Source organism: Podarcis bocagei (genome assembly GCF_964188305.1).
Source record: "Podarcis bocagei genome assembly, chromosome: 2".
In the NCBI taxonomy this organism is placed as follows: domain Eukaryota; kingdom Metazoa; phylum Chordata; class Lepidosauria; order Squamata; family Lacertidae; genus Podarcis; species Podarcis bocagei.
In genome coordinates, this window is record NC_138126.1 from 46676363 (window position 1) to 46695826 (window position 19464).

The 19464-nt window shown below is 43.5% G+C and overlaps 1 protein-coding gene across 9 annotated transcripts in view; it reads right to left on the minus strand.

Annotated features, from left to right (window-relative positions):
- Window positions 1-19027, minus strand: part of MGLL (monoglyceride lipase) — an 84703-nt gene extending 65676 nt beyond the window's left edge. Inside the window, exons 1-2 of one of the 9 annotated variants that reach the window (XM_081184334.1) lie at window positions 19009-19027; window positions 9691-9829 (exon numbers count right to left, since the gene is read on the minus strand). In XM_081184334.1, the coding sequence (XP_081040460.1) occupies window positions 9691-9815 (125 nt within the window). In that variant the 5' untranslated portion in view covers window positions 9816-9829; window positions 19009-19027. The other 8 variants (XM_081184337.1, XM_081184332.1, XM_081184335.1 and 5 more) reach the window with 8 other exon arrangements.
- Between the last annotated feature and the right edge of the window lie 437 nt (window positions 19028-19464).

A 19464-nucleotide genomic window follows, 5' to 3' on the forward strand; every position in this document is an offset into this window, starting at 1 on the left:
ATAATAATAAGGTACATCAAAATGTTGGGAGGGGAATTTTACTTGTACCTGACTGGGCTCACTAGCTGAGTATTCTGCAGCCACATGCTCTGAAAGAAGCTTTCTGTGACACTTCTGTCTCTGCCTGTGGCATACTGTGGATTGAACACGCTAATCTGAGAAGGATGGTTCTGCTTGGTACTAGGGTGTTGAACTAGATAATATTTTTTGTCTCTCTTGTTTCTAATATTGTTTTATTACTCTCCAATAGGTATGAGAATTCTGTCTGGGTTAATAACAGCAGCAAAAATCAAGACTCTTATGTGCTGTTCTTCTCTGCCCCCAAATGTATAGATAATTATTTACAGTTGGGTAACTGATTGATTAATCAGGTGAAGCTGCCCAACTCATCAGCTAAAACCCCTTTAATCTACTAAGATTTCATTCTAATATCCCAGGCTATATGCTGTCGCCATGGCATATTATGAAGGTCAGGGCTAGGTTATATTCTAAAAATCTCAGCTGCTGTCTTCTTTCTTTTTCTCAAGTAGAATTCTGCATCTTGTGATTGGAGGAATATGACTGAAAATCAGAGCTCCCACAATGGACAGAGCTTCATCCACATCAATGGGATTTCAGGGCTGGGATATTAATCACACTGCTGAAGTGCAGAACACCACACTGTTATATACACTTACTTGAGAGTAAGTTCTACTAAATATAGTGGAGCCTGCTTCAGAGTAGATATGAAAAGGACCGGGGCACACAACCCCACTTTAAAATGACATATAGGCATTGAATTGGCTTTGAATTGTGGCCACTGTGTATAACTCTATTTTTCACATTTGAGGGCAACATTTTCATAATGAAGTCATAAAACAGACTGAAGTTGAATCCTGACAAGACAGAAGTACTGTTTTGGGGGGATGGGGTGGGCAGATGTGGGGGACTCCCTGGTTCTGAACAGGGTAACTGTGCCCCTGAAGGACCAGGTGCGCAGCCTCTGAGTCATTTTGGACTCACAGCTGTCCATGGAGGCACAGGTCAAATCTGTGTCCAGGGCAGCTGTTTACCAGCTCCATCTGGTACGCAGGCTGAGACCCTACCTGCCCGCAGACTGTCTCGCCAGAGTGGGGCATGCTCTAGTTATCTCTAGCTTGGACTACTGCAATGCGCTCTATGTGGGGCTAGCTTTGAAGGTGACCTGGAAACTACAACTAATCCAGAATGCGGCAGCTAGACTGGTGACTGGGAGCGGCCACCAAGACCATATAACACCGGTCTTGAAAGACCTACACTGGCTCCCAGTACGTTTTTGAGCACAATTCAAAGTGTTGGTGCTGACCTTTAAATCCCTAAATGGCCTCGGTCCAGTATACCTGAAGGAGTGTCTCCACCTCCATCGTTCTGCCCGGACACTGAGGTCCAGCGCCGAGGGCCTTCTGGCGGTTTCCTCGCTGCAAGAAGCCAAGTTACAGGGAACCAGGCAGAGGGCCTTCTCGGTAGTGGCACCCGCCCTGTGGAACACCCTCCCACCAGATGTCAAAGAGAAAAATAACTACCAAACTTTTAGAAGACATCTGAAGGCAGCCCTATTTAGGGAAGCTGCCCAGAGTGGCTGGTGAAACCCAGCCAGATGGGCGGGGTATAAATAATAAATAAGTTGTTGTTGTTGTTGTTGTTGTTGTTGTTATCTGATATATGCTGTGAGCCACCCAGAATGCAATGGCACTGCACCGATTACAGGTAAGCATGTTACCCTCTGTGTCTGGAGGCTCTAACAGTAAAGATAAAAACATGCTTGTTTACAATCCAAAGGATTTTTAAATGCATGGCCCTACTAAATTTAATGCCGACCTGTCATCTATTGTTTATAAATGGACAGCATGAAGCAGAATTCTTAATTTGAAGTTTAACTATTCCATATGTACCACTAGGTCAGTGAGATACTGATCTCTCTAAAGTTTAATTACTTACCGCTTCCCCAATACCTTTTTCTCCCTCTGGCCTGGCACAACAAAGAAACTATGTCTCTGTGCATGTTTGACAGACAAGTCTAAAACCTTGCACTGAATAACAACGGAGGAAACGTTATTAAAATATTCCCTTGCAGCCCACAAACTGGCTAAAAGCACTGACAGACTAGAAAATTACATTTGCTCTCCATTTTCAGAAAGGACCATATTTTGCACCCTTGGAGCCTCCTAACCTGGGGCGAGGGGGACTTAAGATATATATAGTACTCACCTCTGTATTTCGCTAGATCAGGGACTTTCTTTAAAAGAGGTTACTAATCATTCTTATCTTTAAACCATGCAATTTGTTTTCATCTGGCACCTTCTCCTTATCTGGCCGTCACCATCTATACGCATTAACGGAGTGCAAAATCTTTCTACAAATGGATTTACTACAAGTATTAGGACAAACCCAAAGCAAGAGTGAGCTCTTGGCCTATACTTAAAATGTGGTACATTTCCTTCCATTACTTGATCAGTATCATCATGTAGTAATTTCCAGCTGAAAAGTGGAAGTAACATTTGGAGTCACTTGGCAGAAAACCTTCCTAGAGGAAAATTTACTGAAGTTCAGCTCTTTTTGTATGTGGGCTGTTCGTTTTTCCCTTGCTGGGAAATCAGCGGCTAGCTTGTATCTTTTATTTGGGATTTGGCCCTTTAAAAAAAGAAAAAGATATGTGCGTCTGAAAATCTACACTATATATAGTCACCTCCATCTTCCCTGTTCAACCCCTGTTAACACTGTGCTCACAAAGGATTGCTGCTTTCCTTATTAGTAAAGAGACAAGCTGAGAACTACAAACACTCACAGTGGGTGGATACAGAAAAGGCAGGAGAAAGCCGGACCTGTTCCCAGCCCTTTGTCCCTCCACTTGTATTAGGTCCCTTTGCCAGCGTTCTCCATGGGGACACAAATCTAAGGGCCACACTACGCAAGATGTTCTGCAAGCCTTTAGTTCTATTTTATTGTAACGAATACCTAGCATATAGGGTGGGGAGGACAAAGCTTTACATCAGTTTCATTGCTGATTAATTTAAAAATGTTTTATTTCTTGCTAGCCACTGTGACAGCTTTGTTACAGGGCAACCTATAAATACTGCAAGCAAATAATAAACGAATAAAGCAAATAAGCTGGCACCAGGTCAAAATTTCCACCAGATGCTTGTTTGGCATTCTTGCAGAGTGGAAGGTAGAGCAAAAAAACTAACCAGTTTTCCATTAGGAACCTAGGACGCTGCCTTGTAGTGAGTCAGCCCATTGGTCCAGCCAGCTCAGTACTGTCCACACTGAATGGCAGCAGCTTGCATAAGCAGCTTTGTTGTTGTTTTTTATTATTGTGAACTGCTCTGTGATCCTCAGGCGAAGGGTGGTATAGAAACTTGACTATTATTATTATTATTATTATTATTATTATTATTATTTTGGGGTGGTGGTTGGTTAGCATTAGAAAAGAAGCAGGAAGCAGAAGATTCTAGTCTAGTATCACTTTTCTTTTCTTTCTTTAACAACAACAAAATTGCCATTGCTTCAGTCAGCAACTCATTAGCATTATTTTCTTCCTTACAAGGGCCCAATGTGAATGATGCCATATCGTTACATAATGCCATCTGCAGGGGCATTTTGGGGCGGGGAGGTGGGGAAGATAATTTTAAAAATGAAACTGCTACCATCTGAACGTGGTTCTAGACGAAACAATTATAATATGACTGACTGTTTGGTCATGGGGGGATTTCTGTGATCATGAAGACAGCCCCTGCAGAAGCATCCGTAAGTGGAGACTGCCTGCAAGGATTCCCCCACCTCCCAGTGTCTGTCATGCTAGAGACCTGTGTTTCAAGACATCTTCATGGTGTCATTAACCATGATTCATGGACCAGCTTGTTTGCCTTCTTTCATGGGTTTTCCCACTGCAAAACAAAGACAGATTTGTTTTTATGGAGCATTCTTGTGGCAACTGGGAAAAAATTATTGCACTAATGAGGCCTGTTTGAGCATCAACAGCGAGATGAGAAGCAGGACTTCTGTATCTTTTAAAAAAAATATCTTCTTATTTTGAAGCTGGGTTTTTCCCATCGTTGAGTCGAGAAAAAAATCATAAAGGGTGTCCCACTGAAAATTAACAAGGCAGTCGCCATGGTGCAGAGGAATGCAGTAACACTAAGAGGAACTGAATAGATAAGATGACTCCCTGGGAAAGAAGAAAGACTGAAAGCTACTCATGACATTGAGATATAGATGTGATGGGGTGCTGATTTGCCAGTGCTAAGTCTCCTCCTGCCTGCAATTATGTACTACTCCTAAAACACATAACTACTTCTCTGCAATATCTTCAGCCGGCCTAACACAACAATTTACATAGTATACTATTTCAGATTAAACACATTAGGAAGAAATCTAGCTGGACTGAATAATAAATAACAGCATACGTAAACACCTTGGTCTCTCCAGATGCTAAAAACCTTTTGTATCCCCCTACTTTCAAGGCTTCACTAACACTGGCATTGATCCAACACAAGAATCATTATCTCATCTTCAATTAATAGATGGTAGGAGACAAGGGACACTCAGATAGCAACCCTATCTACACTTAATAGGGAGCAAGTCCCATTGAACTCATTGGGACGTGTTGGGCCAGGAGCCAATCCTACTCTCCTAAATGCTGCCACCACCCCTAGCTTTAGGTCTGAAGGAAAGATAGTTATCTTTACAAGAGATTTGTAGGTGAACCAGAAATTGCTCCTTTACCCACAGAGACGTCAGGCAGACAGTAGTTTATTCAATTATTGTATGTTTAAAAAGACCCCTTTCTCTAATAATAACATAAGCAAGTTATATAAGAAAAGGGTAGGCTCTCTTGATGGACAATTCACCAGATGAGTTCAGGCACTGCCCTAAGTGCAATGCACGGCCTTCAAAGTATCAATAGCACACTCCTCCTTCTCCGAGTACGGAATGATTATGTTGTTATTACCATTAATTTATATACTGCTTTTTAAACCAAAGTGTCCCCCAAAGAGTTTAAACACACATGCAAACGCAAACAAATGATTCTATGAAACACACACACGTACAATAAAATGCTGTATATCAATTTGATCTTTTATTGTGTTTTTAATATTTTGTTGTGAGCCACCCAGAGTGGCTGGGGCAACCTAGTCAGGTGTGTGGCATATAAATAATGAAATTATTATTCTTATTACTCAGCAAGCAAAACAGTGTAAGACAGCAACATCACAACACAGGAGGATTAAACAGTGCTCTCTCTAAACCTACATAACTAACACTTAGGGGCTAGAAACTTGAATAGGCAATAATAAATAGTAAAAGAAGCCTAACCCACTTAGAAGAATTAAGGGTTCAGGGTGAACAAGTAAACAATGGAAATAATGGTAAAAAAGGAAATGCTTCCAAATATCAATAGCTGTCAAGTATAATCCTTCAAAAGCTTAGGACAAAAAAAAAGACCAAAAAAAGGCTTTGCTTCTTTAGAATGACCAAATGAGCCCTTACACAATGATTCTCTCCAATGCCTGCTGGTTGGTTTCCATGTTTGAAAGAAGAAATTGAAAGTTGCTCAGTTGCTCTACTACTACACCTGAAGCTAAGAGCCAAAGGCCCAGAGAAGGCCTCTACCTTAAATGGTGTGTGCTTGTGTTCAAAGGGAAAACCATTTCCAAAGACATTTTAAAAAACCAAAAAACGGTACTGTATATGATTCGCTTTAGGACATTAAACATGAAAAGTGGCTGGCCCATATTCTCAAAAAATGTAAGCATAATTTTTAACTCAGGAGACTCAGATGGTTTATGCAGTCATAAAGTGTCACCAAAAAATGTGGCTATTTATGAAGTGCTTAACAGATTTGACTGATTTTCTGGAAGACCAGAAAACCAAATGCAACAAGATGAACATGGGAGGGGAGAAGAGGGTATTTTATTGTAATGTGAGGTGTATATTCTCTACATGTGGCAAGCAGGGGTTTTCTAGCCTTTATTGGAAAGACTTGGCTTAACTAATATTGAAAACCTATAGTAGGGGAATGTGCTTTTTCTCCCCTCAGCCCAGCCGCCCCTAGGAAGAGTTTACAATTTTCCTGCATTAATGATTACCTGAACTTCCAAACATTGCTGAACTACCTCGAACTTGTTCTTTCACTGTGTAGCTATAGCTTCAATTATATTGGGTAATTGTACCTACTTTCCTGCGAGCGATCTGTGTGCTGCTTTAATTAAAACAAACAGTGTTTCTCTCATTATTAGAAATGAAACAACAAGACTAAATTAACCCAACCCAGATTACACACCAAACAGACTGCAACATAACATTTCAAATGGATTTTGACATATTTTCCCACAGATCAAGTTCAACAGCTTCTGCAATTGGAAAGACACATCTGCATCGCCCTGTTGAGATACCTGAGCAGTGAAAGCAAAAAACCACCCCACATCCTAAGTGAAAACTTCTAGTCTACCTTAGAGCCTGCAGCCTGGTGATCACCACCTTCAAAGCAAAATTGTATTTTTCACTGTGACTGTTGGCTCCTGGGTTTGTATACTGAATATAGTTGGAGAGGGGGAGATACAGGTAAGTCAGCACTTCACTCAAGACAGGGCACAGGCATGTGGACCAACTGGATGAAACACAATTCCGCACAGATTCAGACATTATTCACTTGCACCTTGCACCAGTGTATAAAGCCCCTTCCTCTCCTTTCTTCCCTTTGCTCCAGAGGTTTGGGGAACCCCAAGAAGCAGATTTGAAGAACGCAAGAGAGGAAAGAGGGAGAGCATGCAAAATCCTTGCACCACTGGAACACTCGCCGTAACACTACATGGAATTCTATCCTAAACTTCATGAGACTTAATGTTTCTATGCATGTGTGTCAAGTTGGGGAAGTTTACATGTGGTGGCTTTCTCATTTTATATTCACAAGGGGAGGTGTATGTGTGAAGCAATTGCCGCTTTAAAGATTCAAAAGTTGCTATGTCACAGAAAAATGCCTGAAACCTACCTAGCAAGTTCTAGAGGGTTTTTTCTTATGAACACTTAGTCCAACCCTATACTCAATAGGATCAAGGTAAAGCAAAACAAAACAAAAAAGAGTCACAAAATATAACTGTCTTCCTTCTGGGTTTGAACCCCCATCAGATTAACAGAACGGTAAAATTGACCCAAGGCTCCTCAGTATTATTATAGTTTATCATAAATAATTAGACAAAAGCCGTAGTGCTTCTAAAGAAGAAGCAGGGAATTAAAGGATGCTTTGGAAAGTGTCCAGGAATGTGTTTTCTCCAAGTATCCTAGTATTTCAAGATTGTCCCATGAAAGTCGGATGCGGCTGATAAATTATTATTCAGCAACCTACAATTTCCCTCTCACACATAACTCACAATACATCAGAGGCTAAAAATAAACGGCTCCACACACTTAAGAGCCACTTGTAAGTGAGCAGCCCTGATCCTGTTTACTTTGTTGTCACAAAACTAGGGCAATCTTGTTCTCAATTAACCACTTGGTGTGTGCAGACACCAAGCTACCAGGAGGAACGAAATGCCAAGTTCTAACTTTCACTGCTTTGCCATCCTTTCATTTCTTGATCAAAGACTCATGTGAGCACCACTAATTTGCTAAGAAATTAAACATGAAAGGGGAACGCAATTCTGCAACTCACTGAAGAACACTGTGGGCAGTTAATGATTAATTAGCATTATAATACGTGACAGGCTGGTTTCACAGAAGCAGCTTGTTTTGATTCTGAATTTGTTCAGTAGAGGAAATCTTTAAGGATGATGCCAGAACTCCTGTGGCAAGCAGTGCCAGAAAGTTACCCTCAGGTTTGGCAGAGCTGCCACATGGATCATGTAGTTAAAGTCTGGCCAAGGTAGATGCTTTACAGACAACTCCAAATCTTGTAAGGTTTGTCCACTGACCCTGGGAGGACTCAGGATAGAGCCTCTAAAATGAACACATCCTTGACTTACAAGTTGCAAAAACAAAAACAAAACAAACCCAGGTACAAGCTGCTGAAGCAATTCATTTGAAATGATACAGAAGTACCATTTCGGATGATGGCTTCTGTATGCTGTAAACAACAAAGCACAAGGATTCTACAGGTTTTGTTTCTAGGTGAAAGGTTGAAAGCTTAAGGTAGGCCTTGAATGATGACAAAATTACGCTAATGGATGCTTTTCATGAATGATATGGGACACAATGCACTAAAGACAGCAGCTTATAAGAAGAATCAGGAGTCCTTTTTATTCAAAGAACTGCTTTAGTATCCCCAGACTTCAGCAGTTCACAAGTTTTATATGCTAAATAACTGAAGGCAGGAGGAACATAAAACGTCCACAGTCAGATCAATAGTCCACTGAGCCTTGTAACCTCTCTCTTAGGCTCACAGGAAAACACTAGCCAATGATCTTCATAGCTTCAAAAGCTAATGGGAAAGATCACCTAGATCAATTACTTCGTGCTTGCCCCATTGCTGCTCTTCCCATTTTCTAGAAGTGCTGCTGGAGACAAATTCGTAGTCTAGAATGGATCATTGCTCTCACACAATATGGAAGTTTTATGTTCCTGTCTTCAGCCAGGTGTCGCATCATGCAAAGCTTAACTACTGTAGTTGGGGTAGCTACAGAATCCACTGAGACAGGAAAGCTGAATTCCCTACTGTTCCTTGGGTAACCATTTTCCAAATATGATTTCTTGCCTTGCAATGCAAAAATAAACAGAGCTTATCCTGTTCGCCTGCAGAAAAGACAAATAGCAGAACAATAGTCTCACTCTTCTATATGTAACTCTCCTCCATTGCTGGAGCTGGCATTTATATTCAACAAGCCAGCTTCAGTAGAGAAAAAGGACAGAAATAACAAAAAATGAGGAAAATCCACATAAGTCCACCTAGAGTGCAATATTCATGCTTCCTGAAGAACCATATCCAAGAAGTCATTATTCTGCAGGGGATTATGAAAAGGGGATTATCTAAATGACTGATTATTTAGTAATTTTGACTGTTATTTGAACCTATCTTCAGGGCTCTTGAGTTCCAGTAGAACCCTATGGCCAAGCTAAAGAGTCATCTCAGTACACAGCTACCATTAGGAAAAGTAAATAATCATGCAACATGTGGGCAAACTTGCCATTGAACTGAGATGTATAACCATTTTAACTTGGCTCTGAAGTTTTTACTTACTTGCCCTAAAATAATGGTAAGGACTGTGCAACCTGAAGCTTCACACAGCTCTGAAACTCAACAGTGTTTGATTAACATATTTATTTACATGTTGAATTTTCTCACGGCATTTGGTTTCACTGGGTTAAGAAACAGAACTGTTCCAATCTTCCAAGCCTTACTCATGTGAGTTGCTTTTAAGGCCTATTCTAATGAGTAGGAGGATGAATGATTAATAGACAGCTCCTCTCTTACCGCAACAGCATGCAATGCCTTACTCAAGATGGGCTTACCAATAGTTATATTAGTGCAATATTTCAACATGCAACATTACTCCATCACAAATACTGAAGGATCAAGGGTGTTACAGCCTTTGAAGTGAAGTTGCTTGGGGCAAGGATCTGTTTGACAAAGAACACATTCTTTGTGCTACTCTCTGTACAGCAGAACAAACAGGAGTGAAGCTGAATGAAAGGTGTCTTATTTATTTACACACAAGAAATGCTCCCCTTTGCAGTGCTCACCTTGGTGGGGTGGATGGCTTCCAGTATCTGCAGAAAAGGTACTGCCCATCAGCGTTGACCAAATGAGGAAGGTCCCGATATGGGACATTCTGGGGAGTCTTCCGTGGGGAACTTTCCTCTGGCATTCTAGAAGAGTGACCTACAAGGTGTGGAAAGAGGAAACACACACTTTTAGGCATAATTGCTGGAAAGAGTCGGCATGCAAAGGAATCCGTGAATACCATACAAGGAAGAGTGTAATCCACAGATCAACTTGCACTATCCAAGTAAACCTCTTCCACTTTCCAAAGATGCACAAACCTAGGCTGGATTTCTTCTGCTCCATGCAACTGCTCTGCAGACTGAAGACTCACATTTTCTTTTTGCAGGAAGAAAATGCTCAAAGGGTAGAAAGGAGAAAGAGCACCCAACCACACTGCCTCATTATGGCTTGTAGTCCCGTCCCCCCCCCCCACTCCTCATCTCCCATCTGTGTTTATTTTCCATCAGTTTAGGGAAGCGGATCTTACACACACAAAAAAGGTTTTAGCTGCAATCAAGTGCAAATTGTGAAGCTCCTGTATGGATACAAGAAGCCAGCTGCATAAAAGATTCATCATCTCTCTTTTTTTAAAAAAACAACACACATATCTCCAAAGAACGGCACAAGAGCCACTGTAATGAGGTGACTGACACTGCCTTGTTGCTATGATCCTTTCTGACATGTGAGGGAAGGCAGGGTAAAAGAAAACCCCATACAGAACGTCGTAACAAACCTGATTTCATCCTGTGCACGGTTTGCCGGCATTGCAAGTCAAATGCAATCAAGGAGAGCGCTCTGCACGTCGCCGAGGAGCCGCAGGAACACCCCGCCTAACACCCAGCACCCCGCTAGTGGCTAGATCAATTCTTCACCGTTGCAAACGGCAGCTAACTGAGCCGCTACCAGCAGCAATGCTCACTTCCCACCCCTCCTTTGCAGGCTCCTGTGCTCTACAGGGGCTGGGCTGCCTGCGATCGGTTCTCGCTCTAGCTCTTCCCCCTCCCGCGCTCCTCTTTGCAAGCGCTCTCTCGCAGGAGGAAACTGGTCTTAATCAATTTACCACTTCTTGCTAATTTCAACACTCCCCCACCCCGCGCCGTTCTTCTTCAGCAAATCGCGCGTGTGGGCTGGTGGGAGGAAGAAGGTGGGTGATAAAGTGTAGCCGGGGTGGGGGGAGGAAGCAAGCAAGCAAGCAAGCAACAGTCCGCTTCCCAGAAGCTGCTCTCTCTCTACTCGCACACGCGCTCGTACACAAACATCAAAGGCACCTTGAACATTCAGCCATGGACCGGTTAAACTGAAAGTTCCCAGGCGGGGCCGGCTGCAGGTTGCTTTCAAACTTTGCTGCCAATACGAGGTCAAGGGAAGAGATGGAAGGGGGAGGAGAGAGATGTCTTTACTGCTGCGACCCCGGTTGGAAAATACCTGGGGTCCCTTCCTATTCCTTTCCGCAAGATCTGCTTCCAAACACCCGGGTATTAAACCCACCGGGTTACTGCATTTGAAAAGCAAGCAACCTTCCCCCCGACCGCAAGCCCTCTGCTTGTGTGTTTTAGGGCTTTAGGAAAGGCAACGGGGAGACCCGCTTTCTAAATAAGCCCGTGTTGCGGAGCAGATTCGGATCCAAGCAGGCGCCCGCCGCGAGAGGACGCGATCCGCAACTCCGCCGAGGCGCGCGCGTTGCCTTTCCCGGCGGCGGCGGTGGAGGCGGGGATTGTGGCGGGCGGACGGGCGGGCGAGAGGAGAGGGCTTCGTTACCAGGTGCCGAGACGCGCCGGGCTGCTTGCCGGGGATGGTGCCAGGCGCGGAGCCGCTCGCTCCGTTCGCAGGCAGGTAGACCTTACAAAGCGGCCGAGGCGCCCGAGGGGTTTATTCTAAGGCCGAGGAAATAAACGCCTTCCCTTTCTGGTAGGGCAGGCGGGTGCACAGGAGGAGGAGGAGCGGCGGCAGCGGCAGAAGGAGCTCTTCCCCACCTCCCCCGCGCCTTGCTGCGAGAGATCTTCCCACTGGTGGCCAGGCGCGGAGACCTGGCTTGCTGGCCACGCCTGGGTCCGGGTGACTCCCCTGGGGCGCCTGGGCGGAGCCCTTCTTCCTCCTCCCCCGCGCCGAACCCAGAATCTTAGGGCATCGCCTTGTTGGGCGTCAAGGAGGGCAGCGCGGTGCTATTCCTCCTTGGTGGCGCCTCTCGAGGAGGAACTAAGGAGGCCTCCACCTCCGCATACCTGCCAAGCACCTCCGCCCGAGGGGTAAAGCTGTCAGTGGGCAGGTGGTGCAACTTGGCGGGGGTTCTGAGGGCAGAAGGCCTGGGCCCCGCTCAGTGGCGGACCCTGAGGCTTTTGGGGGGTGCCTCTTCGCAACCAGCAACAAGGCCTGGGTAACCATTGTTATCATCTTCACGGGGGTTGCTCCACGACAGATCACCACGTGTGTGTTTTGTTTTGTTTTTAAAAAACAACTTTACTACTACATTTCAGATTTTGATTAAAATTGCTGCACTGGGTTGGCTCACATAAAAAAGTCACGTGTGAATTCCCCCCACCCCCAATGCCTTTATAGTTTTCAAGTTATGAGGAAGATGAAAATTAGGGAAATGTTATATATGTGCGGGAATAAAGTCGCTTCTTTATTCATCCCTCCAGGATTAGGGACCCTGAAGATTTAAGCTTCATTAGTTTCATAATAGATCTGGCCCCATTTAGGGGAATGAGCAGGTGAGGGCCTCAAATACAGCACACTTGGCTCATAGCATTGAGTCACCACATTATCCTATTGAAAAGGGGTGTGGGGTGGTGGTCATAAGACCAAAGTTTAAAATTGCCTAGATCAGGGGTCAGCAAACTTTTTCAGCAGGGGGCCAGTCCACTGTCTCTCAGACCATGTGGGGGGGCGGACTATATTTTGAAGGGGAAAAAATAAACGGATTCCTATGCCCCACAAATAACCCAGAGATGCATTTTAAATAAAAGGACACATTCTACTCATGTAAAAACACCAGGCAGGCCCCACAAATAACCCAGAGATGCATTTTAAATAAAAGGACACATTCTACTCATGTAAAAACACTCTGATTCCCGGAACGTCTGTGGGCCGGATTTAGAAGGCGATTGGGCCAGATCTGGCCTCCGGGCCTTAGGTTGCCTACCCATAGCCTAGATGCATCCCTGACTAGTTATTCTAAACAAGGGGAAGGAGCACCAGCACTGATTTACAGAGCCCCCCTCCCCAATACATTTTGTGGCATCCTCTCTCAGCCGCTGATTTTTGAATGTGTGTGGTTTGAGTAAAATTGGTGGTAGATTGTTTGCGGTTTATGGTTTATTAATCCTCCACCACCAACAATCTGTAATTTTGAGCACTAAATCTGAGAGTAGCTCCTGGACCTTAGGTACACAGCTGTAATTTATTGTGAATTGCAGTTATGAGTGTTACTATTAATAGTGCCAAGCATAAATAATAATAGGGATTTTGTTTTGCATTCTGAATACATGGGCCTGACTGTGGAGGATACAGTCAGAATTGTATGGAGTCATAGGCGCCGACTCCATGGGGCTTGAGGGGGCTCGAGCCCCCTCAAAAAAATTTTTGGGGGGGCTCAGCCCCCCCAATAATCTCGGGCGGGTGCCCTTCCAGCAGAGCGCCGCCGCCGTCCCCTGCCTCCTCCTCACCTGCTCCTTCGCCAGCCAGCCAGCCGCGCGCCCTAATCGGAGGCACTGCCGGAAATCCCGCGAGAACAGGGGAATCCTGACTGGCCACACCTCCCAGCCAGCCAATCGGCTGGCTGGGGGGCGTGGCTTGCCCTATTTAGGGCCGGAGCCACTTTATTTGCATATTCATGAGCTTATTTATTATTCATGAGCTTTCCCGGGCCCCCCCAATATTTTTTCTAAGTCCGCGTCCCTGTATGGAGTATGAGTGTAAGCTTTGGAAAGTCTCCTGTTCAAAGGCTGCCTCAGCAATAAACTCATTAGGTGACCTCAGCCCCACGGCTCTAATGTGTATAATAATAATAATAATAATAATAATAATAATAATAATAATAATAATAATAATAAAGTTACGAATGGCATACAAAAGGACAAACAGCAGCCAGTTGTCATAGGTAGTTAAAGGACCAAATATCCAGCTACATGAAAGTAGCTTCATATGCTTGTTCTGTATACCATTCAGAATTATTGAGTTTATCTATGTAATACACTGTACATAGGCTGCTCATATATGCTGCTACTATTAATGGTCTCCTGAGTCCACTAAAAAATTAAAAAGCACAGAGAGTCGCTCAGAAATTTTTATGTTATATGGTGGCACACAAATGTCATTAATAAATAAATATACATTCAAATCACAAACTTCAACATCAGAACATATAATCTCATATATTTATCTAGATATAGATGTATGGGACTACAGCTCCTACCAGCCCCAACCATCTGGCTCGCTGGGGCTTATGGGAGTTTTAATCCAGAATACCTGGAGGGCACCAGCTTGGCAAAGTCTGGCCTAGAATAACAGATGCAATGGGAAATGCCATTTTCTCTAAAGGTTTGCTTTTCACCCTAGAAAGTAAAGTCCTTGTAGAATACAGTGAGCATCCTTTATGAGTTGTACTTGTGGTCAGATAACTATAATAAAAATGTAGGCCAACTTTGTTACGAACAAATTGAGTGAAAAGTTATTTATGGCAATTAACTTTGACTTAAGAGCCAAAGTTACTTCTTAATTTAATGAGAACTTCATGAACATGTTTAAAACTCTCCCATGAAAAACAGTGGTATATAAAGGGCTCAGTTTCTGTTTATGCCCTTAAAATAGTCTACTGCCTTCTACTTCTTATGAGGCCAAGATGGGCTCTCTCTTTGCTTCAAAACTGCTGCATTATTTCAGTGATTTTTGAACTGCTAAAATCCTAAGGCTCCAGCTGGATCTGAACACTTCTGGCTCATGAAATCTACATTCTCTCAAGTGACTGAAGATCTAATGGCATGGTAACAAACAAGTCAAACAAGTGAATCTTTCAGAGCATGTGCCAGTTTTTCCTAATCCCAACAGACTCTGTTGGGATTTTGAAATGTTGCCTTCATATTATGCCATTTCCTGTAATCCAGAAAGCTAATCAATGCCTTGAGATGCCACAGAATGTCTTGTCTGTTTTCAAGGATGCTTCCCAAATACAAAATGTCGCTGCTCACATTTTCAAAACAAAGGGATATACTAGCAAAGCTGATCAGAGCTTTATTATGTATTGGTTCTGCAGAAGAAATACATATAAAGCAAAGGAGATGGATAGCATTATTCACACAAAACAAGCAAGGAAGTGAAAGAAGCAAGCTGTTGGGCTGTAAAGAATTCTTCAGGCTGATGTGCATTATTAAAATGAGGATTCAGGAGCACTTCTAAACTGCTAGCTTGCTGTGTCAGGGGAGTGCAACCTCATATAAAATAGGCTGAACACCATCTCCCTGGACATAACCAGGACATGCCCACAGCACCTCCATCTTGTCATGATTCAACTGTAGTTTATTGGCACGCATTCAGCCAGCCTTTGCTTTTTCTTATATGATTCTGCCAAGACACGCTGTCTAAACACAGTTCAATTACATTCTGTTTAGTATAACTTTCCATACAGATGAAACGTCAACAGAGTAACATGCCATCACCTTCCATTGGGGGCATTCTTCTTTGGAGATCCTTCCAAAGTAATTGTAAAGGCCAGCTCCTTCTGAACACCCCCAAAATTATGTAAGGAGGTTTTGGTTTGGTTCCATTTATGAACCTCTGGAGTACACAACTGCCAAGGTCAAGATTAACTGAAGCTACTCTGATGCTGAAGTAACCATGGGAGGGCAATCAAACAGGCATGTCTCTGGATTAAATATAGGATGGGACTGGCACCTCCAAAGATCCCCTGATGCTTGTTGAAGTAGTGCAATCATGAGCTATAAAATAAAATCAGGTACAATGTTTTATTATGTTTCATACTTTCCTCTGAATATTTTATTTTGAGCACATTCTATGCAACCTACTGGGAAAATGGGTAGTCAAACCTTTTCAGTCTCATCCTCATAATGCAGCCAATTATATATTTTTTTTTCTTTCAGATGCCTATCAATGTCCAATAGCCTCTAGCACCTTAAGAATTACAGTAAACAGTATCTGAAAACTAGGCATTGTGCCCAGGTAAATTTCAAATATGGAACAAAAGCCAAGGAGAGGAAATGAAAATGCCAACAACAACAATAACAAATTGAAAAAGTACTCTCAAACCACATTAATAATAAAAAAGAAATCCAAAGCAGATTTTCCTCCTTTTATAGCTTATATGAAATCACATAAAAGGATTATATTAAAACTTCAAATAGTAAAAAGCAGAATTACAGACTTCCACATATTGTAACATCTTCAGAGTCCATGAATTTCTTTAATAAGCAGAATGGAGGCCTCCAAACAGAGCAGGCAATGGGGGAAAGAGCCTTTTAAACTTTTAGGTATAAAATGTCTTTAATAAAACTAATAATTTAAATGACTTATTTGTCAACCAGCTGTAATTGCATGATGTGCTATTTAAAAGATTCAGGAAGTGTCATCACCTTTCGGATTTATGTAAAACGTGCAATGAACTTTTGGGTTACAGTGTGTGTTAATCAGTAGTTCCTGTGAAAGCAAATTCAGGGTGGTAAAAACAAAAATGAGATTGCAGAGAGCTCTAAAAGGATCTTGCCAAGCTGGGGGTTGGTTTCAGACTTCATTCCTGCCACTGAGCATCACCTGAGCAAAGTTCTGCTCCCAGGATGCTCTTGCCAGTGCTTTTGCCAATTCCTTCCTCTGGTTGGAGCCTCCACCAGCCAACTAGTGCCCTCTCACACAGTTCCAGAGGATCAGGGAACCTACCTGAATAGTGTGGGAGGTGGTGCTGGAGACTACAGCACTGGAACAGGGAAGGAGCCTTTATATCCATCTAGGGAAGGCAAAGTCTGGATCCTGAGCAAATGGGCAGTAAAGGTGTGGTTCAATGGCACATGAATGCAGATGCCAGACTCTTCAGTTCAGTAGTTGGGGCACTAAACCAGCATCACGAGAAGCAACCACAGCAGATACCTTGCAAAAGCAGGTGTCCTTTTCGCCCCAGAATTATACCATGACTCCGGCTGTGTGCATAACCCTGTTTAGCCGGGATTGCAACCAGCAGTGGTATAAAGAGGTGTGGGTCTGCTGTGTGCAGTACAATACAGGCTGTAAAGAATGTGCCACATGCACCAGCATCCCTGTTCAAAGCTGCCATGTGATCAGCTCCGTTGCTGAAAAATGCAGGAAGTAAAAAGACAGCACAGCAGTAGAAGTGGAGAGTGCCCTGAATGAGACTTACATTTAAACAGAAGATGTTACTTGCTTACTGTATGTTTGGGATGGATATAGTACCTGTGGTGCTAAAATGAAAATGTATGCCAATATGTACAAAAACCCTCCCATGGGAGGATAAAGGGCCATAGCTCAGTAGTAGAACCCATGCTTTGCATGCAGACAGTCCCAGGTTCATTCCTCAGGGTCTCCAGGCAAGGCTAGGAAAAATCTGTGCCTGAAACCCTGGCCATCCACTGCCAGTTAATGCAGACAAGGCCGAACTAAATGGAACAATGGCAGCTTCCTGCACCCTAGGTTAGCCCATGTTCTAATAAAATGCCAAGATCTCGGGTTTGATCTGTTTACAGGCCACTTGCATATTCCTGAATTGCAGGGGGTTGCACCAGATGATTCTCGGGGGCCCTTCCAACTCTACAATCCTATGATACCTATTTCCCATTTCTTCCTCGATAGCCCTGGGTATGCAAGGAATGCAGAATCACCCTCTGCATAGTTTGGATTAATGCCATTGCAGACACACCTCTTGTACTCTGACACAACTGTAGGAGAAATTAATGAGTAGCAGCTGGCTGGCAGTCTGCTGTTCATCCTGGTTTAGATCCTGAAATAAGAATGGCCACCTGAGGAAATTCCATAGTGAAGGAGAAAGGGATCCCAACTGTGCAAGGTCATGTCAAAATATAGATGTCCCGGTCAGCCGTGGCTGCTTGCTGAGAATTCCAAGCAGTTCTGCCTGTATGGGAACAGCCAGAGGCAGGTGACCCCGTCGTTGCATCTTGCTAAGGACTTTCCAGAAGCATACATGCTAAAGCCAGCAACATTTTCAATTGCAGCCTTGAACAAATGGCATGTTTACATATAATTGTTCTAGCAGGGTCATGTTTGCTTGTTGGTATACATAAAGGTTTGGTTCCCCAAAGGGAGTTCACCACATGACAGTTTCCATTGAGTCATAATGGAAATGTCATTCCCCTTTCTGGAAATGTTACATTACACCAGGGAACGGGGGGGGGGGGGGGAGTGGCTATACTTGCTACGTGAATAAAATTACCTTCTCTTTCTCCTCATCTTCCACAAAACAGGAAGTAAGAAATAAAAGTAGACACAGTGGCCTCTGAGATATGTACAAGGAATAAATACTTTTTGCCTATTTCCTGGACACATACCACACGCAGGCTTACTCATGAGACAATTACAAGAACTTCTAATTTCCCTGTCATGTAATGAAGGGTTGGAGCCCTTTCTTTCCCCCACTTTGAATCCCTTCCATTTCTGCCTATGGGATATACTGCTATATTTGGGTATTGCAAATATTTTCTAATGGTACATCACAGGATGCCTGCTCAAAACTACTTCAGGTGTGATAGCCCTTAATATTCATATTGAAAAGATGAGTTGGTAACCAACATTAGGTATATTCATCTCTCCATCTTTGAAGCCCTAGCACAAGGGTGGCTAACCCATGGCCCACGTTTGCCCCCAAAGTTTTTATGGTTCCCAAGACACCTTCAAATTTGTTGTTTTCTAATGAAGCTAAGAAAAAAAGGCTGTTTACATGCCCCCGCCCCGTGATGCCAAAATGTATTTTTGCGGCTCTCTAAGCCCTTTGTCCATTTTTCTTTCTTTCCTGAGTGCCCCCACAGTAACCCCACTGTGATATTAAAAGTATTTTGGGAGGTCCCTGAAGGGCTCCCGAAAGTTATCCTTTAAAATAACAACTGTCTACTCCCACAGATCCCTTGCTGCGAGTCTGTTCTTCCAAAAGTTTTTTCTTCCCACCCCCCAAAAATGTGCGCTTTCAAAAACCCATGTTGATGTGCAACTCCCAGAGAGTCCTCCATGAGTCAATGTGACCCTTGGCCCCCAAAAGGCTAGTCACCTCTATCCTAGCTAAAGACGATGACTTGTGCGTAATTCATGTTGTAATTTTGCTTGTTTACCTTATGATGCAATTGTTTCGTTGTTTTTCTGGTTGGCCACTGAGAGAAAAGGACGCTGGACTGGATGGGTTGCTCACCTGATCCAGAAGGCCTGTTCTTTTGTTCTTGAAGACAGCTATCAGGGGAGACATCCCCTTAACCTTCTAACAAGCCCACCTCTTTCAACTGTTTCCCATCGCCATCCTCTGGGCACACACTAGGGCAGGGGGCGGGGAGACAATGGGGAGGGGTAAGAAGCGGGGGGGGGGGATGTTCCAGGGACATCCCAGGAGGGGGATGAATGCTTGGAGATGGGCGAACAATGGCACAGCGTTTCAAGCGACTCCTTTTGTGTTCTCAGTGCCAAAGTTCTCAACTTAGTAAAGCCTGTGTATAAACCCATCATTATCCTGGCTACCTTCCTCTGGACTGTTAGTAACTGTAATGTATTTGCATTGTAAATGTATTTCACAAATA